The sequence below is a fragment of the Cladosporium halotolerans genome (genome assembly GCF_011745625.1).
Source record: "Cladosporium halotolerans strain TM138-S3 chromosome Unknown Sca27, whole genome shotgun sequence".
Classification (NCBI taxonomy): Eukaryota; Fungi; Ascomycota; class Dothideomycetes; order Cladosporiales; family Cladosporiaceae; genus Cladosporium; species Cladosporium halotolerans.
In genome coordinates this window covers 135,011-156,123 of record NW_027191478.1, presented here as the reverse complement: position 1 = coordinate 156,123, position 21,113 = coordinate 135,011, and the positions used below count along the sequence as shown (strand labels likewise).

The window sequence follows — 21,113 nt, the reverse complement described above, 5'->3', positions numbered from 1 at the left end:
TTCCGCCACGTCCGCCGCGGCCCAATGCGTCGCGTCGCGTTCTAGAAGGCTGAAGGCATGAGGTACCTACGCTCGACGGTGTCATGGCACAGAGCGCGGCACATGGAAGAGCGCGGCTGTGCACGCCGCGGTCAGCATGCGAAACAAAACACCCTCCAGCCCTGGCGCGCGCTGCCGGCTTCCGATCCTGGATCTGTCATCAAGTGATGCGGCAGAGCCTGCAGAGCGCTGCCACGGACGGATGCACTTCACGCTCACGCGAGCCTCGGCAGTCGACCGCAGCGCATCACACGACAGTCGAGAGCTGTGCGTCTTGCCTGCGCACGCGTGGACTGCAGGCGCTGTCGTGGCTGCGTGGGTTCTTCGGCGACTTACCGGCAAGAGGATCCTGGCGGGCGCGGGTGATCGACGGCAAGACTTTTTCGAGCTCCCCTCGCCCCAAAGCACGCTGTACTCCAGTCTGGAGAGAAGGAGGAGATGAAATCGGAGAGATCGGCACCAGCGGCGGCATCGGCATCTGCGGAAGGCTTGTCATCAGGCATCCTCTTGCCCTGATGATCATGGCATGCACGCTGCTCGCAAATCTGCTATACAAATCCTGCTGTCGCGAGCTAAGCCACGCCTGACACCACCGTACTTCGCAAAGTGATCGTCATTTGTCAATGCGAGGGCAATGCCAAATCGAGACGGCCGCTGCCTTGGTCGTGGGTTATGTCAGACATGAGAGAAGCAAGCGTACGGTGAACTCATTCAACTGCGCCGCGACCGAGGAATGCTCAGGCAGGCTCTGCTTTTGATTTGCTTCTGCAGTGCTCCTACAAAGTACCGTCGAGCCGCAGCAGGTTTGCTTCTTTGTCCCCTCCGTTCAAGAGCGGGAGTACCCAGAATATATCACGTGATCTTTAGATTGGAATGCAGCTCTTTGTCGCGCTTTGAGGTACCTTTGGACAAAGGACTTCTTGAAGGTCAGACCGCTTTGATGTCCTATCTTGGCCGTTCAAAAGATCTTCAGTCATCAGCAACTCTACACGAAGAGAAATTGGGTCTGTTGTAACCATTTCTCAGTGCGACAAGGATCATGCACCGTGTTGTGCAGGTTCGCATTTTGATAGTTCTCGCATTTGTCGCATTGGCATCGTTACACAGTCATGATTGCATCGGTGCTCTTTCCGCGACTCTTGATCTGAGGTGTAAACTGTCATACTGTCAGAAAAGTCTTGATAGTTTTTCTGCCTTCGTGTTGTGAATATTGCAATAAACCTGTACGTTGGTGCCCCGCCTGAGGCACGTGACGTCACGCCGACCGCGACAGTTTCGCGTTCGCGATTCGAACTTCTAGATTGGAACGCGACTCGTCGACGAGCCTCATGTGCTATGGCGCAACACGCCGCCGAGCATGGTATGTTCCGGATGGAAGACTGAAGTCTAGCTCATACTGATCCACGTGCAGGCAAAGAGCAATTGCCGCTCAAGGACGTTGTGCTCTGCAGCACATCGCTTCCTCAAGATGTTCGAGTAGGTTGAAGCTATCTGGAGATACTACTTTAACTCATTGCTCACACCTTGACCAGATCAGACTTGCGGACATCGCGCAGACCATGGGAGCCAGCCATAAGCTGGACCTGACAGGCGAAGTGACACATCTGGTTGTGGGAGATATCGACACTCCCAAATACAAATATGTCGCCAAAGAACGGCCCGACATTGTGGTTCTGACCCCGGCCTGGATCGATGCCGTGCGCGACGTCTGGACTGCCGGAGGCGATGTCGACCTCGAAGGGCTGGAGAAAGCCCATCGGAGTCCTACCTTGACTGGCCTCAAGGTCTGCATGACTGGTGTGCCGGAGCTTGCCGAGCGAAACCGTATCTCCTCCATGATCGAACACGAAGGCGCGGAATACCACGGAGACCTCACGAAGCAAGTCACGCACCTGATTGTCGCCAACCCGGAGGGCAGCGCGAAGTATCGGGCAGCGAAAGAGTGGGGGATACACACGGTCTCGCTCAAATGGCTGTCGGAAAGCGCACAGCGAGGAATGGCTTTGGAGCCGAAATACTACGATCCCATGATGCCGGAAGAAGAGCAGGGAAGGGGTGCGTTTCGCAGAGAAGCAGGGACGAGCCTGGGTAAACGGACAAGGGTAGACGAGCCCCAAACCGCAAACCAAGGTGGCAAGAGAAAGCTAAGGCGGCACGCAAGCAGACGGCTGGAAGACCACAGCCAGGATATGTGGCAGGACATATCTGCCGCCGACATCTCGACTGTTGCGCCATCGGAGACGGATCAGTGGACGGCTGGAGACGAGGACTCTCAGAACACCCTTGGACGACCGGCACCTCGACCTCAGGTTCGCCAATCTATGGATGCCGCGGATATTCAAAGCGCTAGGGCACCACCAAATCCAGAAGGTCTCTTCTCTGGCTGGCGCATCACGATTCAAGGTTTTGAAAAGGACAAGGCGAAGCGTCTGACGCAGTACCTTGAACCAAACGGGGCACAGGTTGTCAAGCGGCTAGAGGACCTAGAGTCGCATGAAGACGAACAGCAGCCTGGGAGAAGCTGTATCCTCGTTCCACATGCCCAGCCTGCTCAGCATGTGCACATCGCAACGACGTTGCCTGGAGCTGTCACTGCGACCGAATGGTGGGTCGAACGCTGCATTCATTACAAGCAAATACTAGACCCCGAACAAGATGTCTTAAGCCAGCCTCTGTGGCATCTTGACATCTTGGGGTTTCCAAAACTCACCATCTCTACAACTGGCTTCTCCGGGGTGGATTACCGACAAGTCGCCCAAGCCATCAAGCTCACTGGAGCAAGCTACCAAGAGCAGCTGATGCCGTCGATATCTGTTCTTGTATGCGCGTCGTCTAGTGTGAAGAAGGAGAAAGCATACTACGCCACAAAACACAAGATACCAGTCGTATCCGCTGAGTGGCTGTGGACGTGTCTTAAGTCGAGGCGCAAGACTTCCTTTGAGAGGTTCAAGATTGAGCTACCGGACTTCGACCCGAGTAATATTGCAGGCCGGCCCTCAGCGCCCAGTCCGCTACCTAACGACACGCTTAGCCGATCCAACAGCATGGGAACAAGGTATGTACTCAATTCAAGCTTCGATCTGCGCGGTACTGATGTTGAACAGAAAAGACATTCAAGCGCCAGCCCGTCTTTCTAATACACGCAAACGGCAAGCAACACCTTCGCTGCCTTTGCATACACACAAGCTTGCTGCAAAGCCGCAGAAAGCATCAGGCCCATTCGTTCACGAGGACGAAGACGACGATCATGATGATGAATCCCATACCGTAGGCGATGACTCGGTACAACCTGCTGAACATGCTGGAACCTCGATCAAAGATGGTGGGCCTTTGCGTAGTATCTCCCCGAATGCTTCCCCACCCAAGTCGACTTCTGCCGATTCGCACAAAGAAACTCTGGATGATGATGGGCACATTGCAGACAACGTACCAGGAGACAAACAAGATACGATAGCAACACCTTCGACTTCGCACGTGGATCATGCTTCTCTGCACGCGAACCAACCTCCTCCGCGTGCTCAAGCTGACTGGACTGCCGATCTTGCTTCTATAATGGAAAGACAACAGCGTCGCACTGCCTCTTCAGACCAGCCGAACCCAGCGCAGCGACTGAAGCATCGGAAGCTCGGCCGTGCTCCAAGCGGAAGCAGTCTCACCAATCGAACGAATTCCGGCTCAGCGGTAACAAGCAAGGACGGCGAAGCCGCGGGAAGCTTGCTGGAATCCCATGACGAGTCTCCCGAGACTTCGTTCGTCACAGGACAGGAAGACCTGCCTAGCACCCAAATAGGCTACGAGACGCCAGAGGCTGAAGCGGCGAGACTGCAGCTGGCCAAGCGCATGGGGACGAGCTACTCTGACGAGGGCGCCGGGATAAGGCTGGCGAGCCTGGGTATGGTACGGGACAGTTCTGACTCCGCAGCAGCGGCGGGTGGGCGATCACGGAATAGGACAAGGAGATAACGAGCCAACATGGTGAACGGCTTATGGCACAACAGCACATGGGACGAAGGAAGTTGTTTTGATAACGATTATACTACATACTGTTCATAGCCGGGTTACCAGGCATCAAAATTGCCAAACCCGCCACCGCCCTTCCTTTTTTTGGAAGGCGGTTCGGGTTCGGGCTCTTCCCACTCCCCTACGATCTCATCCTCGCCGCCATTCTTCGCTTCCTCGGCGGCTTTGCGCAAATATTTCCCAACTCCGCCTCCTCCGCTGCTCTCTTCCACTTTGCCATCGGCTCTGATTCTCTTCCCAGTCCATGTCGTCCTCTCGTCTTCCGCGCCTCCCTCCCGCCTCAGAGCTTCCTTCCTTGCCTCTGCAGCCTCCGTTTCAGACCTCTCTTTGAGGAACTCTTCGAAAGGGTCGACGAATACAATCACCTCCTCGATCGCGCACCGCTCCAACGGCCGATCCTTATCATCCACGGGAACAGCCTCCAGTCGCTTCAAAGTCTCCAACCCCTCCATCACGCGCCCAAAAACAGTATGCTTGCGGTCCAAATGCGGCGTCGCACGGTACGTCAAGAAGAACTGCGACGTATTCGTGTCCTTGCCCTTGTTCGCCATACTCAGCACCCCGCGCCCATCATGCGTTTGCGGACCCTCCAGCTCGTCCGCGAACGGCTTGCCCCAGCAGCTCTGCCCACCACGGCCTGTGCCCGACGGGTCGCCGCCCTGCAGCATGAAGTTGCGGATGTTGCGGTGGAAGGCGACGCCGTTGTACGCGCCCTTCCGCGCCAGCGCGAGGAAGTTCCAGACCGCTTTGGGCGCGAATTCGGGGTACAGAGCGAGGTTCATGCTGCCGTGCGTCGTGCGCAGGCTGGCGTAGCCCGTGTGCTTGACGCGGCGCGGCTTGAGCATGTACTCTTCGTCGCTGAGGATGGCGCGGTCGTTGGAAGTGTTGGGCGTCAGGCCCGTGGATGTGAAGGAGGCGGCGGCGGCGCCGCTGGTGTGCTGCGCGGCGTTGTAGGGGGTGGGTTTGGTGGTGCGGTGCTTTGCGACGTCGGAGGCTGCTTTGCGTGCGTTCGCGAGGGCTTGTTGTTCGATTGGCGTCGCGGAGCCGGAGGCGGCTTTCTCGCGGTCTTCGCGCCGTTTGGCGACGGCTTCTTTGGCCTTGAGGATTTTGGCGGCTGAGCCGAGGTTCTGGCCTTTGATGCCGGCGCTTCGTTCTGCTTCTTGCTCTGGTGTGAGGGTGCTTGTGCCTTCTTGCAGGTATTTGAACTGGCTCAAGTCTCTCGACGCGACGTTCTGTGGATCTTGGAGGGTGATGATGTCTTTCCGAGCGAAGTCTTCGTCCGTGACTAAATCCTTCCAGTTCTTCCCCTTAATATTGAGGCGCTCTACGGTGTCCCAGGCGAAGACGTTCCCCGTGTTCCTCAAGGCTACGATGTGCGTGTTGTCTGTGAACACCTTGAAGGTGACCGGATCCACGTATTCCCCATCATCGTTCTTCGCAAAGTTGAGCTTGATCAAATCCGAGCTCTTGATAGGTTCTCCGTTGACAGGATTGGTCCCATGTTTCTTGATCCAGGGAAGAATGTTCGTCAAGTCGAAGATGGTGCCCTCCGCAGTGCAGACAGGGTGCTCGAATGGTTGCAGTGAGACGGCGCAAAAGTTGAAAGGCAGTCTTTTGAAGCTCGCGCCTGCTACGCCAGATCTGCGCGCGTTGGCGCCGGCAGACGCGCCAAAGGCATCTTCGCTTGACCACTCGCTGTGGGTGATCTGGGATGGATGTTAGCCGGCTTTCGCGTGCTTTCGTGGACTTCGACGACGTACGTACAGCTTGTCGGTACCTACGAAACAGTTAACAAATGTTCAAGATTTGAAAATCAGTCTAGAAATTACCTTTGCCCATGGTGATGGCGTTTTGCGACCAAAGTGCTAGGAACAAAGAAGAAAGTCGCGTTCTGGCATTCGAAAGCCTCGGTGACGTTCGCTTCGCTCGCGCAGCGCAAATCGCCCAAAAAGGAAAGCGCTCGGACAACCTGCATGAATGGTCCCGTCACCTCACTTACATGATAGACTACAGCAAGAGCAATCTCCTTGCTATGCGACACCTCAAACATCGAGTCTAAGAGAACATCTAGCTGAAACCATTGAAAACAGGAGGTGTATGTAAGCTCTGCGGCTTTCTTCTGTTCAACAAGAAATGTTGGCGAGTTCGTACTCTCCGGCGTCCTCGTTGGCCGATGTCACAACCACAACAATACCTCAAGGGCACTCGGATGCTCCCTTGAATCGGCTGCTTGGACTTCAATTGCTGTGCAAGCAAAATCACAGTGAGGTTCCAAGGTAGCATGTGATATAGCTATACAGATGGGACACTCTCTGCGCTAGTCCAAGTCGCAGTACATGTTTAACATACTAAAGGCAACATGAATGTCACCATCAATTTGCTCTCAATCCAGGTTCGACGTCGGGCTCAGGGCCACTGGCAGCGATCGCCGATCCTTCAGAGGTCACTTACATGCTTTCCCTTTTGGGAACAGCCGCCCACCCATGTGGCGTTCTTTGAGCAAAATCGCTCAGACACGCGAGGATCATAGTAGGCGGCTCCAGCTGACGTATGCTCAACGAGTATTCACGTTCCGTGAAGCCATTTGGCGCATGATCGCTGCTGTATGCTTCGGCGTGACCACGTTGTCTTTGTCGTTGTGAACAATACTAAGGTCACGCACAAAGGTCGCTCGACCGTGAGCAGAGCCGACATACAATACTAACAGCAACAGTTCTTCCTCTGAGCCTTATAACTCAACCCATCAGTAATCTCCGGTTCTTTCTCCTCCTAGAACCACCCAACAATCCACATTCGGATCGCAATCAAAAAGCACGTCTACATAACCGATCACATCAAGCGACAGCTCCATCTTCCTCCTCCTCCACCGATACCTATTCGACCATCAAGCTACTTCACGTTCGTTAAGTAGGTCTATTCAGGTTCCGACTTGGTGTCTAATCACGCTAACTCCATCCCAAAGGTCCCAGACTTTGCAACTACCAGCCAAACACAATGGAATACACTCTCCACGCTCAGGGTCGCGTCTTTGACGGCTGCACTCTCTCCAAGAAGGCGCAAGGTCGCGTCTTCGACGGCTGCACCCTTTCTGCCAAGCAGGGCCGTGTCTTCGATGGCTGCACTCTTTCCGGACAAGGTCGCGTCTTCGATGGCTGCACTCTTTCCTCGGCTTAGGTGACGGAGCCTTCGATGCGCAAGCGAATGCCAATCCAACCACTCTCCAAGCGATACAATGCGACGGTGAACTTTGTGGAGTTGACTTGATCTGAATTCAAGGTTCTGGATTCTCCTTCTATGATTGGCGGCGATTGTTCGTGGGCTCGACAGAGCTCGTGCTCTTAGTGCGTGCAGAAACCTCAATGCGCCTCTGCTTCTGACACCGGCCATTTCGGGGACATTCTCATGCGCTTGGCTATGTTGTTAGCTGTTTCAGAATGATAAGAACGGCTTTCTCTGCTTCATGATAGCTTTGTCGAGATATACAAATGCAAGCTGCGACACGAATCATCGTGCTCGCTTGTGAACATCTGTCCGGGTATCATGATAGACATTTGTCAGATTTACAGTCCTTCGCCCCTCTGCCCTTGCATCATTGCCCTGTACCTCTCAATGACTTCTCTGCGGGCGTCACTTAGCTCCTCACGCTTCTTCAGACTACCAGAAGCAACAGGCACGTTCGCGACATCAACCTTAGCACCTCGTGCCATCTTGAACTTTTCCTTGGGCTTTACAAGCTCCGGAGGCGCTTGCACAACATCGCCCAATTTTGCCTTTTGCCCTCGTTTCGCTTTCAATGATGCCCAAATGTCACCTTCCTTATCATCGCTCTCTCCAATCACTCGTTGCCGCTTTCCTTTCCGCGTCATTGTAGGCACCTTGATACTCTCACCGTACTTCGCCGCATTCTCCTCATCCTCTTCCTCCTGCTTCTCCCTCGCTTCTTCCTTCTCTTCTTGGATCTTTCTCTCCTCCTCTCGCCATTGCGCATACAGCTTGTGCATCTGCTTTTCTTTCTTTGTCCTTCTCTCCTTAATACCCTCAACAGCTTTGCCTTTCTTCACGAGGCCGCTGACTTTGATCGCTTGGTCTACTCGTGCATTGTAATCGGACATGCGCTCGCCTGGCTGGATCTTCGGGATGGCAGGCGCCTCCGATGCCTCCGTATCCTTCGCAAGTTTCGAGGTCTTTGCCTTCTTGGCTGAGCGATCTTCGCCATCATCGAGTCCAGAAATGTGACGCTTGTTCGATTGCTGGTTCATCAGCCGCGCGAAGGCGCGGGGCGTGTCGTCGAGACCATATCCTTCGATGAGCTCCTTCTTTTTCCTTTTTGGCTTGGAGGAATCGGCTTTCGGGGCTGGTTTTGCTGTCCCTCTCTTTGGTGCAGATTTCTTTTTGTCTTCTTTAGAACCAGTCTTGGTGTAGGCGGCTAGAGGTTGGGCGCTCGAGCTCGGTGCGAGGTTGAAACTGTGAGCGGTTAGAAAGGTGAAGACTACCGAATATGATGTACGACTTACTCGCTCGCATTCTGCGTCCGTCTAGTATGTTTGTGAGGCATGGTTGCGGTGTGTGGAGTGTGGAGCGTAGGTCGCAGCCGGCTCGGTAACTTTTTTGAAGATGAGCTCGCGTCGGCCGAATTCGTCCCGCAATGCGCGCCAGTGAACGTCGAGCTTCACCTAGGTCGCATGAGTGACATCGATCCAAACATTGTAATTCCACACCTACGTCCACGGCATTCGTAGAAACTGCCCATCATGCCGCCGCCTTCGAGTCGCATGACGAAAAATATGCCGAGGGATTTCCGGTATCGGCCAGGAAAAGCCGAAGTGGAATCCGAAGACGAGTTCGAAACCGAAGAAGAAGAGGACGAGGACGAGGCAGAACCCGAGAAACCTGCCGCGCCCGTGCCGAAAGCATCTACATTTCCGGGCGCGAAGAAACTTGCGATTGATCTTAGCAAAGCCGACCAGCAGAGGACCACAGTTCCGGAGGGCGCGGCCCTAAAGAAGCTGGACGAGGATTTGGAGGGGTTTGAGACTGCGTCTGAGTCAGGGCAGGATGAAGAGGGTGAAGACGAAGATGGAAGTAGTGAGGAGGAAGAGAGCTCAGAAGAAGAAGAAAGTAGCTCGGATGATGAGCCGAAGAAACCCATGCTTGCACCGAAATTCATCTCAAAGGCACAACGCAACAAACTGCAAAGCACTCAGCCTGAAAGGTCTGCGGATGACATCGCAGCGGAGGAGGAACGACGGCGGAAAGAGAAGGCCGACGAGATGTTGCAGGCGCAGATTGAGCGTGATCAAGCGGCTCGCGCCGCAGGCAAGAAGGCTTGGGACGACGAAGACAACATCGCGGACGAAGTGGACGACACAGATGGCTTAGATCCGGAGGCGGAGCAGGCAGCATGGAAGTTGAGAGAGCTCAAACGAGTGCGCCGCGATCGTCTAGCGATCGAAGAGAAAGAAAAGGAACGCGAGGAGATCGAGCGCAGGCGGAATCTCACTGCTGAGGAGCGCGAAGCAGAAGACAAGGCTTATATCGAGGCACAAAAAGACGAGCAGGAAGGCAAAGGCAAGATGGCCTACATGCAGAAGTACTTTCACAAGGGCGCTTTCTTCCAGGGCGACGAGGAGCAGGACGACGAAGTGAAGAATGCACTCAATCGAGACTTGGCCGGGGCGAGGTTCGTGGACGAGACTGCTTCTAAGGAGGTCTTACCAGAATACATGAGGATCCGAGATATGAGCAAATTAGGCAAAAAGGGCAGGACGAAATATCAGGATCTCAAGTCAGAAGATACAGGCCGATGGGGGACTTTCGAGAACAAGAAGAAAGAGTATGACGGGCTGGATGATCGATTTAAGCCCGATGATCCTCGCGGCAATGATCGCACAGGCGCAAATGCTGCGCCTGTTGGCGAGCGGCGGAGAAGAGAAGCTGACGACGGCCAAGGAGACCGAGATGGCAAGCGTGTGAGATACGACTAAGAAGGGAACCGCTTGACTTTTACTGAATCATGAGCGTTATGAGCGAGGCGTAATGGCTAAGGGAATGAAGGTTCTGGATGTAGATACAAAGGTACTTTCACTTCACAAGATACCTAGGAAAGAGGCACATCACGTGCACCAGTCTTGCCAAGGCCGCGCTTGGGCCAAGCACCTCCGGCCGCCACATGCGCTTATACCGTTGAACCACTCCACCCTCCCAAATTTTGCCGCTACTGCACGCACGGCATCGCGTTCGACTCCTGCAGCGATCAAAAGCGGCCTCAGAGTGTACACTGCTTCTTGCAAAATCAGCGAGCCAAAGAAAATGTGAAAAAATGGCCTTCGGATTTGACGGGTTGGTGGAGCGCCTTCTTTACGACGTGGCGCTCGCAGGCACCGGTGGTGAGTATCCTCGCGAAATGGCGCATTAACTGCGCTCGTCAACGAGAGAGAGGGGAAATTGGACTGTGTAATCGGAATCGATACTGACATATTTTCGAAGGCTTGGGCGTTACGGAACTTGGAGACGCTGTCCGCCAATATTATTCGAATCAATCGTCTACGAAAGATCAAGCACAAACTCCATCGAACGATGATATTCTCTTCTCCGAGGCACCGCCTCACAACGAGCCAGTGATCGACGACAGCTTCGTGGAAGAAGTGTGGCAATGGCTCTCCAGAAATCCCGAGGTCACCGTCGAAGACAAGAGCTCACCCGAGAATGTTGCACCTAGTTCTGATGTGAAGACTCAAACCGGCGAACTTCGCCACGATGCATCCACTCAACTCGAAAAATACCGCAACCAACGCCTGTGTACCGGAGAGGAGAGAGTGTGGTATGCAATTGCTGGGCACGGTATCGATCACAAACGTATTCCTCCTCTCGAATTCCAGGCACTCAGCGTGATCGCCGCACAAGGGTCCAAGGGTGTCCTGCAGCCCGATGTCACCAAACTCACTGGACAGGATAAGAGGTCTTTGCCAAAACGAACGGATAACCTTGCCAAGAATGGCTATATCGTCAAAACCATCGTCATCGCTCGCGGAACTAAGACAAGCCTTCTCAAGTTGAAGAAATTTGCTGGCGACAACGGCTTGCCCGAAGATCAAAGTGCTATTCCTGGGACAGTGATTATCCAGTATGACGAGTGGTTTGACGAAACCATGAGACAGCTGAAGAAGAATGACAACATCATAGCGTTTGAAGACCTGAGAATCGGCCTCGGTATTAACAAGCGGAGGTTCGAGACTCGAGCGCTTCATCGTTGTGTCCGTCGTCTTGTGAACGTTGGAGTCTTGAGAAAAGTCACAGCTCGGGTGGAAGCACCTGCTTCTGACCCGGACGCCGAGATGAAATCCGTCAGGTCTCTACAGCTCCTACGCGAACCGACCGAAATTGATCGTGTCGCATTCACTAGAAGCGATTGGCAGAGAAGCAAATTGCTGGACTCTGCGCAGGTTGCTCAGTTCGCAGCCCTAGGAACGAATGAAGACGAAGAAGACGAGGACGAAGATGACGCCGAGGCTCTTGCTGGGCTTGACGGTGAAGCCGAAGACCCAAAACGTACACTACGCCGCACACCGCCATCTTGGACACCTGATTTACCTTTCGTGAACTTGTTGTTCAGACGCATCGAAGAAGCCGGTGTCGAGGGAACATCCTCCAGCGAACTCTACGAGGCTACCGTTGGCCACTTCTGGAAAAGAGCTATGGATGACATGCTAGTAAAGCTTACGGATCTTTGGCAATTCTCACAGCCGCCTCACCTCAGACATCTCAGTATCGTCAAGGATACTGGCCAGCGAGGGAAACAGCCAACTTTCCAGTATCGAAGTCACGGCAATTTTGAGAAAGCAGTCGAGATCGGTGATGCATTCTGGGAAGGCGTCTACGGCACGGAAGAAAAGGGAAAAGGAAAGGCTGGCAAGAAGAAAGCCGAAGCCGCTGCTTCTGCTCAGCCTGATCTAGACGCTTGGGGGTTCCCGAAGCTGTCCCCAAAGCTCTTCGTCGGACAGAGTGGATCGGCAACCTTGGAAGAGTGCCGCCGCAGCGCGAAAATTGTGTCACAGCCTATGAGTACTATTCTCAACGGTGGGACCGTTGGACGTCCGCCGAAGAATCCCTTAGGCTCGCCAAAACGTCCCCGTGGTCGCCCCAAAAAGACCCAGCTTGCGAACAGGACACCGAAAAGTCAGACTCGGCAGAAGAAATGGAAGAAGAACCAAATCATTGACGAAGTACTTTCTGATGATGCTACTGAACAGACGCCGTCAGTCCTCCTAAAGCGGACGGCGGACGAAGCGAGCCTCGACGACAATGATGGACACGAAGTGGGCGAGCGGTCTTCTGCTGTAAGTGAGACCGGCTCATTATCGAGAGGGTCAAATCGGCCACGAAAAATTTTCCGGCCGGCTGGGACTCTGGATGCGGTGTCCGACGCAACTCCTGGGAATCAGGATCCCGACACACTGCAAAACGTCGAGAATGGAGAAGGGCTTGAAGCTGCTGCCAGTGGCGAAAGAGCAAGCGGAAGTCATGAGAGATCTATTCAGTCTGACGTTGCCAAAAAGAGGTGTCGCCAGCTCAATGTAAAGCCCGGAGTCGCCATCAACCCGCCTGGAGCATTTGAACTCAAGAAATTCACCTTGCAATCACGCGGAAGGCCTCCGAAAGCTAAGATCGCTGTGTTCACGTCGAATCGTTTAGTCGAATTCTCGTGGTTTGCAGATGATTCACACAGCCCGAGCTTTAAGAAACAGAAGCGTACACCGAAAAAGTCCAAGGCACAAGTTCAGGAGCCCGCGTCACAGGGAGAAGAACCTACTGTCGAGCCTCAAGCGGACAGTGCGACTGTAACACCAAGAGTTACACACACAGCCTCTCGTGAGCCACTGCAATCTGTAGCTGGTGGCCTTGGCAGCAATGCTACACAGGACCCACAGGATACGGACACTGTGCCCGGTGCTGACAGCAATGAAGAGCTCACTAGTGATGCGCTGCCCAAAATTACCGTTCACAGCCCAGAGAAAGACGAAGGGCCAACGCGCACCTACAAGAAGGCTGGAGTTACGAAGAACATTGGTGCCCTCCACATCAAACGGCGAAACGTTGCGCTGGATATCATCCGAACTTGCGGAGGTGTTTTCCCTGGAAAGGGAGAGATCCAGTTCCCGTTTGCAACCGTCTGGCAGAGAGAGCACAAGCAAGTGCCCGACAGACAAACAGTTGATAACGTTATCAAAGGCCTCATCACGAGCGGCAAACTCAAAAAACTGACTTTCTTCTTCAAATCGAAGAAAGGCTTGACTATCGAGCGTTCGATATTGGTTGAGCCTGAGATCGATCCGAACTCACCAAAGGTCAAGCTGCTTCAAAAGAAGATCATCGAGAGCTTTCCGGCTACTGTTCTGCCAGAGGAGGCGGATGTGTCACCAGAGTTCCGCAAGCAGGCGAAGCTAAGCACTCAGATTTCCCACAATGGCAAGTCCGCAAAACCACCAGGTCAAGCCGGTCCGCCTACACCCGCGGTCGAAGCTACTCCCAGACAACTACCGCCACACTATATTCGAGATGAGTTCCCTACGGACGCATCAGTCACTGTCAAACGTACCTCCAACCCCATCGGACTTGGCGCCACTGATGCAGCTCTTGCTAGCATCAAGCGTAGCCGCAAGATTGCGAGCATCAAGAGAGGTGGTCGGCCACGGAAAATCTTGCCACTTGGACCAGGGTCTGACGATGAGATGGGTGAACTTACCTATGAAGAAGCCATGCTGCAAGGTGGGCAAGAACAGTATCCCTACAGTCGGAGTAGGAACACCAATCGCGTGGCGCGGGCAGGTCGTGTGCGAGGCTCGGGTTCACGTAAGCTCCCAGGACGCATTCTGGGGTCGAAAGGATCGCGGAAAGCCGCAGCCGGTTCGAACGCCCGAGCGAGTCGCACCGCTACCAACCTCCCTTGGAATTCTATCGGCTATGTTGCATCTCAAGTCGCTCATTCTTCAGTGGAGCCGCAGTGGATAGCAACCGTTTCGAAAGTCAAGCCACAACCTAAACGTATCGGACGTATCCACTGGCAATGGGTCGATCCTTCTCTTGCTGATTGGAAAGTTCAACCCACGGAATGGGCATCCGACGGCGAAGGGGATGAGCCGGATAGCCACGAATCACCCTCATTTGGCCTTTTGCTTCCGGAAGACACACAATTGGTCGACAATCATGAGCTTACTCAGAATGCTGACGTTCAATTTGTGCCTCAAACACTCGAAGAAATTGTGAATAGTCAATTGTTATCACCAGACCAAGCGCCGCGTCGCAACTCCAACGAGGCAACCAATTTCTTCGACGAAGTCGATCGTGTCGAGGCTTGGGAGAGAAAGGTCATCAAATCCAAGCAGTCTCTTGCTCGTGGCGCGGAGCTTCCGTTCATCAATTACACCAGCCCAGCAACCATTGAGTGGCCTTTGCAGAGCGGAAGACCACATGAGACGCCTCGCGCCCGCACAAGGAAGCGTGGTAGAGGTGACGATGACGATGATGCACAGACTCCCAGATCGAAACGTACTCGCAGGGTTAGGACTAAAGCAAGCATCCGAGCTCAACAGGGGATGCTTAGAGAGGATGATCCTCGGAGATACAGGAAGCGCAACCGCAAAGCTGCCGCCAACTTTGGTGAGAGAGATCACGACCGCTTGACTAAAGCGATCGCTCTTGTTTCTGCAGTAGCCGGCGGTCTCTCTTACAGGCGCAACTGGTACATTATCTCGCACGCCTTCGCCTACCAATTTGAATCGGAGTTCCTCAGACACCGCTGGGATAAGGTCAGAGACCAGAAAGAGGGTCTGGTGAAACAAATGCAAGCTCAGATTTGGGAGCCTTTTTTGGACGCCTATGAACGCGGATCCCTGCCTGCAATCGACTTTGAAGATCTCGAAAGCACAGATTGGCCAGCTTTGATGGAGTGGGTCGAAGATGAGGTCCTGACTTCCTCCACAAACTACGCGAAGCCGGTACCGGCGATTAGTAGGGTCCCGAACCTTCCGCCAACGGTGCACGAGCTGCAGTCAGACTTCATGGTCACGGAAACCATGGTCGATTTGAACGCTGGTCGAGAGGAGTTCTTCACGGCTGTGGTCGACAAAAGGAGAAAAGATGTCGCTGTCACAAACCTGAACGGTATATCAGTGAACGGCACCAGCGAAGCAGCTGCTGACCACGACTCGAACGAATTACTTCGTTCTTGGGCTCGCGCTGTGGTCTTGACGGATGAGAAGAATTACAACTCGGATGAGGCGCATAGAAAGATTTCGCAGTTCGGTGATGCGGTTCTCGAATCCACTGTCCGAGAACTTTGTGCTGAGAAGATCCTACAACAAAGGAAGAGGGGACGTCGCTTGCCAGGTAGGAATCTCAAGCTCGACGATGCTGCATTCTTACCTGTGTTCAAGCGATGGTCGGAGAAACAGGGCCCAGAGCATCAATACCTCACCAGGGTCGCCAAAAGAAGAGCCGACATTCTTGAAATCCTTCGCACCCAAGACCACTACGAGCTTGCCTACAGTGCTGAAGATGAGATCTATGCCGTCCTGACAAATATGGTCAGTCAAGGGCTCCTCAAGGTCAAATCATTGCTTCCCGAGCGTAATGACAATTTCGATGCTCCTTTTCCAAAACTCACGGTCTGGGGTTACTCTGGGTACAACTACAACGTCAGAACATTCGACAAGACCCGCCTGCGCTTCCGTATAGTCTACGAAAAGACGGACAAGTTCACGTTCGAGCATGGCCTCCGAAACGACGTCCTCGTTCCTCTCCACCCACCACAACTACCGAACGAAGCCGGCCTGCGTCTCCCGCTCTGGACGGATATTCACGATCGACTGCTCCCACGCATGTGGGAAATGGCTCTGCGGTCAGTCTTGTACCTAATCGTTTTCAGGCCTGGCATGAGCGCCTCGGAGCTCGAGGACACACACAAAGGCAAGATTTGGTCATGGGAGATCGATCTTCTACTGAAATGGATGGAGGATACTGGGTTGGCCGAGCGTACTGGGCCAGGCGACGAGATCAACGGGGTCTGGAAGGGCGGTTGGAAGGCAACTGACTGGTGGTATTGCGCCTTTTGTCCGGACATGCTCAGGTGGACTGCGCTGAGTAAGTGACGTGATGTGCCGCGCGTATGGAGGTTATTGTTGAAGTCACAAAGCAACGTTATGGGGACGTAATGCGAGTCTTTGGTAATGACTACGGGGTATTGCTTTCAATGCCGATTCGGCTGTGAAAAGGGCCAGATGTTTTATGCAGGCTCCACGAAATCCCACCCATAATGGATGGATGGTGGCTCTTTGGAAGCAACGTAATCAGCCAACGACCCGTTCACATAATACTCCAGCAGGATCCCATTGCTTGTTTGTTCGAGGCATCTGGCAACCTCTGCCACCCCCTGCAATCGTGCATACACTTGCTTCTCGTTGCCCAAGTGCCCGAGATGCAATTCGTTGTCACTGTCGGCCTCGATCGTCACATCGGGCTGTATTCGTCCGTAGAGCTTGGGAATTTTCCACAACGTGGCATCCCTCACGGATGATGAAGCCATCTATACCATCGCCAATCAAGCTTGCTACATCGATCCGGCGACCATCGGCAAGAAGAGCGCAGTCCATTATGTCAAGGCTGTACCCGAAGTTGAGACGTTGTCCGCAGTTAATCAGGAATCAGAAGCAACAACAAAGGAAGATACGGTGTCTCGGCATAGTTCGAGCCGCAGAAATGTCAAGAGATTAAGCGAGGGTGCGGGCCTCTGGCAACGCCTGCCTCAAGCCCCAGGCCGCCTGAACAGAGACTATAATTCGCAGTCCCTAGCGTGCATAAGTATCAAGTGAGGAACGAGGAAAATGTACTATAGTACCGTACTACAACGCGTATGAGACGGGCGCTAGACAGCGCATTCCCAAAAAGGCATAGCGCCTTGGCGATCATGGATTTTTGAACGACGGTCATATCAACGAGAGGGTTCATGAGAGTCTTAGGGAAAAATTCTGTAATACCATGACTCCAGATGCTCGGGCGCAATTAGAATATATTGCCGCGGGCGGCAATCGCCACCCGTCCTCAGCAGACTGGACACCAGGTCTTCTCGCCTTCGGAGCAGGAATCAACGTCGCTCTTTGGAACCCGGACGATGAGAAAACCAGCGGCATTTGGGCACTTCTGGCTGGGCATACGGATGCAGTGAATGCAGTGAAAATCCTGGATTTCGATGACCGGAGATTTATCATTACTGGCGCAAGCGACAATACAGTCCGGGTATGGCGACAGACGACTGACGCTGATTCGTCCGTACCGTCGTTCGAGGAGTCACAGTGTTTAAAGGACCATTCGAGCGCGGTCAATACGATCGCTACCCTACCTGGAACGGGCGTCTTTGCATCTGGGGCTGCAGACGGGACGGTCAGGATCTGGCAGCTGGAGGAAGGCGGCGAGAAGATAGAGCTTGTGCAAGCGATTTCACTCAAACCTCGATTTCTGCCACTGGCAACAGCACTTGCAAAACTACCCAGCGGCGAGACGGTTCTTGCAGTCGCCGGAACGACGGCTGTCGTGCAAATCTACGTCCAGGCGGGCGATCAGTTCGAACTTCAAGCCACGCTTTCCGGGCACGAGGGATGGGTGCGGTCGTTAGACTTTTTGGCTGAGTCTGGCAATGATTTGTTACTGGCTTCTGCGAGTCAAGACAAATATGTGCGTTTGTGGCGTTTTAGGCGTGGGGATGATGCTGAGGCTGACGGGGGAGCCGGGGTGTCTGGAATCGAGCCGGTGAAGAAATCTCTGTCCAACAAAGCGCATAGGGTTGGCAGTGCTGCGGACCAATACGCGGTGACTTTTGAGGCGTTGCTTGTCGGGCATGAGGACTGGATTTACTCGGCGCGATGGGCCCCTTCGAAAAGTGGCGAGCCATCGACCTTAATGACCGCTTCAGCGGACAACTCGCTGTCAATGTGGTCAATTGAGGAGGCTTCGGGCTTGTGGGTTTGCCAGACAAGACTAGGAGAGATCAGCTCACAGAAGGGTTCGACCACAGCAACAGGAAGTACTGGTGGCTTCTGGATTGGGCTGTGGCAACCGGAAGGAAAAGCTGTTGTCAGTTTAGGGCGGACTGGAAGCTGGAGACGATGGGCATACGACGCGGCAAGTGATTCATGGTTGCAGCAGCCGGGCATCAGTGGACACACACAAGAGGTGCAGAGCGTCGCTTGGGCACCTGATGGCTCTTACTTGCTCTCCACAGGACTGGACCAGACGACTCGGCTGTATGGCGAATGGAAGAGAGACGGCACTAAGTCATGGCACGAAGTAGCAAGACCCCAAATCCATGGCTACGACCTCAACTGCATCACCACTTTAACCCCTCACCAATTCGTCTCTGGAGCCGAAGAGAAGCTCCTGCGCGTCTTTAATAAACCCAAAGCAACCCACGCTCTCCTCTCCCTCCTCTCCGGCAACAAAGACACCATCTCCGAAGAAGACCTCGCCCTCCCCGACGCAGCCAACATCCCCGTCCTCGGCCTCTCCAACAAAGCCATCACCGCCGTAGACGACACCACCACCCCCGAACCCTCCGCAGACCCCACCACCGCCTCCCTCAATCCCAGAACCGACTCCGGCGACCCAACCACCTCCTCAATAGTCCCCGCTTCCACCCTCACCCTCTCCCAGCCCCCCGTCGAAGACCACCTCGCCCGCCACACCCTCTGGCCCGAGCACGAGAAACTCTACGGCCACGGCTACGAAATCAGCTGCGTCGCCGCCAACGCCACCGGCTCGCTCATCGCCACCGCTTGCAAGGCCAGCAGCCTCGACCACGCCGTCATCCGCCTGTACGAGACGCGCGATTGGCGCGAGATTCGCCCGCCGCTCGCCGCCCACACCCTCACTGTCACTAGCCTCGCATTCTCGCCGGACGACAGGTTCTTGCTGTCCGTCGGCCGTGACCGGCAGTGGGCGCTTTTCGAGCGGAGTGCCGAGGGGTCGGAGCACGCTTACGCGCTCCGCAAGGCGAATCCTAAGGGGCATTCGCGCATGATCCTCGACTGCGCGTGGGCGCCTTCTGGCGGGGTGTTTGCGACTGCGGGACGTGACAAGTCTGTCAAGGTCTGGCGCGTGACGGCTGAGGATGTCGAGCTTGTCAAGACGATGCCGGTCGAGGCGCCTGTGACGGCGCTGGCATTCGCGCCTGCTATTGCTGGTGGGGTGGTGCAGATGGCGTCTGGTACGGAGCAGGGGCGGATAGGGATTGTGAGTGTGGATGTGGACGGTGAAGGGTGGGAAGGTGCGAAGGTGGAGGCTGTGAGGAGAGATCTGGGGCCCGCCAGGGCTGTGACGAGTTTGAGATGGCGACCGTGTCGGAAGGGTGACGGTGAGAGTGAGCAGGTGCGGGAGCTTGCTGTTGCGAGCGAGGATGGGGCTTTGAGGTTGTTGGGGGTTTTGTAGGCGTGTGAGAGTGGCCTCATGAGAAGGAGATCTGCTCTTGAGAATGATGAAAAAAAAAAGTGTACCAAGCAGAGTATCTTGAGTTTCATGCATTTTTGGAAAATGTTGTAGATGCCGTTTTAGGAGCTGGTCGAACCTCATCAGTTCTTGTCAGGCAGAACTCGCTACCCAGTGTCTCAGTGCTGCTGTTCCTGCGCACTCTGCCATGGCCGCGACACGTTGTAATCAACTTGCAGCAAGGACGTCTGGCGCCTGTCATAGACCGTGGTAGCAAATGACCTCAAGATTCGCTCAGATCAACCCAAATCGCCTATCATCCTCAGAAATGATTCAACGTTCCTAGCTTCACACCTCAATGCACGCCCTCGACGCCGGCCTCACCACCCTGCCTCTGCGCCTCCGCCTCGCCATTCCCAGCAAAAGCCGCATGCTCGCTATGCTTCTTATAATAATAGCTGCCCTCCCTCGGCTGCAGTCCCTCCGTCAGCCCGCCCAGAATCGTCTCCAGAATCCTTCTCACACCCTCCTCGTGCGCACCATCGCGATTCCACACCTGCACAAGCATACTGCCAAACCGCACGCCCAAACTGACACCACAAATATCGTCCCGGAACGTCTCGCGCCCGGCCTCCTCAACGGCCGCTTGCAGCTGCTCGCCCACGGCCAGCATGCAGACCTCGCGCCAGAAGTCGGGCGCGAGCGCCTTCGGCACGCGGAACGTCCAGGCGCCGCCCGTCGCGTTGCGCGGGTCCTCCCAGATCGGCTTGACGCCGCGCTTGAAGAGGTGCACGCTGTCGCGCAGCGGCAGCTGCAGCGTGTCGAAGTTGTTGAAGACGGACCAGAAGGCGCGGATGTCGTTGACCTCGGCCAGGCGCACGAGCCGGTCTTCGTAGGCGCCTGCGGTCGAGGGTGAGGAGGGTGAGGTCGGGTTCGAAGACGGCGACCGGTCTTGCCGGTCGTGCCAGAAGTCCCAGCTGTGGACTAGGGGTGGCGCGCGGTTCTTTTGCAGGCGGGCTTGGAGGAAGTTGCGCATTTCGGCGCCGCGGGCTGGGGAGACGGTGGCGAGGTCGGCGGAGGGGGAGAAGGTGAGGTTTGGAGGGGCGGCCATTTTGGTAGTCTGGTGTTGTGGATGTGCCTTGGGAGAGTGGTGAGTTTGCGGGTGGTCAAGTGAGAGGTTATATCGTGGGTGTATGTTTGCTTCTGCGTGGTATGCTCTGGAGTGTTGCGGATCTTTGTTTGAGGTTAGGTTCCAGGCTCGCTGGCCAACAAAGGCCGTCTAAGGCAGTCTCTAGTGAACAATGAAAATTCAGAGGGCCGGGTGCGAGCACGTTCGATCACAGGGTGTAAGACAGTGTTTGCTGATACGGATACTGGAGTCCAGGTAGGTAGGAAGCCGGGCGCAGGTCGCATCAAGCGAGACATGGAGAGGATCCCTGCAGACGATGCCATGTGGCTGGCCGAGCAAGCCGTTCTCCTAGCGCCTTGTTTCAGCTTTGGCAGCGAGATGAAATGCCAGAGGCCGCTGCTGCTGGACCCATCTCGCGCCGCTTGAGTGGGATCAGACGGCGCATGCTGCAACC

The 21,113-nt window shown here is 54.8% G+C and overlaps 7 protein-coding genes across 7 annotated transcripts; 4 read left to right on the top strand and 3 right to left on the bottom strand.

Annotated features, from left to right (window-relative positions):
• Nucleotides 1–1,374: 1,374 nt before the first annotated feature.
• On the top strand, nt 1,375–4,193 carry WHR41_06742 (uncharacterized protein; the record flags this gene model as incomplete). Its single annotated transcript, XM_069375347.1, has 4 exons — nt 1,375–1,399; nt 1,451–1,515; nt 1,572–3,094; nt 3,144–4,193. The coding sequence occupies 4 exons, from the start codon at nt 1,375–1,377 to the stop codon at nt 4,000–4,002; spliced, it is 2,472 nt and encodes an 823-aa protein (XP_069227334.1). The 3' UTR covers nt 4,003–4,193.
• WHR41_06741 (uncharacterized protein) lies at nt 4,098–5,967 on the bottom strand (the record flags this gene model as incomplete). Its single annotated transcript, XM_069375346.1, has 3 exons — nt 5,889–5,967; nt 5,820–5,836; nt 4,098–5,765 (listed from the first exon to the last, which is right to left on the bottom strand). Exons 1-3 carry the CDS (start codon nt 5,896–5,898, stop codon nt 4,098–4,100), a joined length of 1,695 nt encoding a protein of 564 aa, XP_069227335.1. The 5' UTR covers nt 5,899–5,967.
• A 704-nt stretch (nt 5,968–6,671) lies between these two features.
• On the bottom strand, nt 6,672–8,632 carry WHR41_06740 (uncharacterized protein). Its single transcript, XM_069375345.1, has 2 exons — nt 8,574–8,632; nt 6,672–8,523 (listed from the first exon to the last, which is right to left on the bottom strand). Exons 1-2 carry the CDS (start codon nt 8,612–8,614, stop codon nt 7,620–7,622), a joined length of 945 nt encoding a protein of 314 aa, XP_069227336.1. The 5' UTR covers nt 8,615–8,632; the 3' UTR covers nt 6,672–7,619.
• Nucleotides 8,633–8,810: 178 nt separating this feature from the next.
• On the top strand, nt 8,811–10,043 carry WHR41_06739 (uncharacterized protein; the record flags this gene model as incomplete). Its single annotated transcript, XM_069375344.1, has 1 exon — nt 8,811–10,043. The coding sequence occupies one exon, from the start codon at nt 8,811–8,813 to the stop codon at nt 10,041–10,043; it is 1,233 nt and encodes a 410-aa protein (XP_069227443.1).
• Nucleotides 10,044–10,378: 335 nt separating this feature from the next.
• WHR41_06738 (uncharacterized protein) lies at nt 10,379–16,205 on the top strand (the record flags this gene model as incomplete). Its single annotated transcript, XM_069375343.1, has 2 exons — nt 10,379–10,445; nt 10,546–16,205. The coding sequence occupies 2 exons, from the start codon at nt 10,379–10,381 to the stop codon at nt 16,203–16,205; spliced, it is 5,727 nt and encodes a 1,908-aa protein (XP_069227442.1).
• An 886-nt stretch (nt 16,206–17,091) lies between these two features.
• On the top strand, nt 17,092–19,533 carry WHR41_06737 (uncharacterized protein; the record flags this gene model as incomplete). Its single annotated transcript, XM_069375342.1, has 1 exon — nt 17,092–19,533. The coding sequence occupies one exon, from the start codon at nt 17,092–17,094 to the stop codon at nt 19,531–19,533; it is 2,442 nt and encodes an 813-aa protein (XP_069227435.1).
• Nucleotides 19,534–19,885: 352 nt separating this feature from the next.
• On the bottom strand, nt 19,886–20,641 carry WHR41_06736 (uncharacterized protein; the record flags this gene model as incomplete). The annotated part of the gene is made up of 1 exon (XM_069375341.1): nt 19,886–20,641. The coding sequence occupies one exon, from the start codon at nt 20,639–20,641 to the stop codon at nt 19,886–19,888; it is 756 nt and encodes a 251-aa protein (XP_069227434.1).
• Between the last annotated feature and the right edge of the window lie 472 nt (nt 20,642–21,113).

Excerpts from the sequence above, each read along its gene's own strand:
- WHR41_06740 (XM_069375345.1), bottom strand. The coding sequence starts at position 8,614 with ATGCCTCACAAACATACTAGACGGACGCAGAATGCGAGCGA. Across the intron at positions 8,524-8,573 it reads CGGACGCAGAATGCGAGCGA|TTTCAACCTCGCACCGAGCT; the intron begins GTAAGTCGTACA and ends AACCGCTCACAG.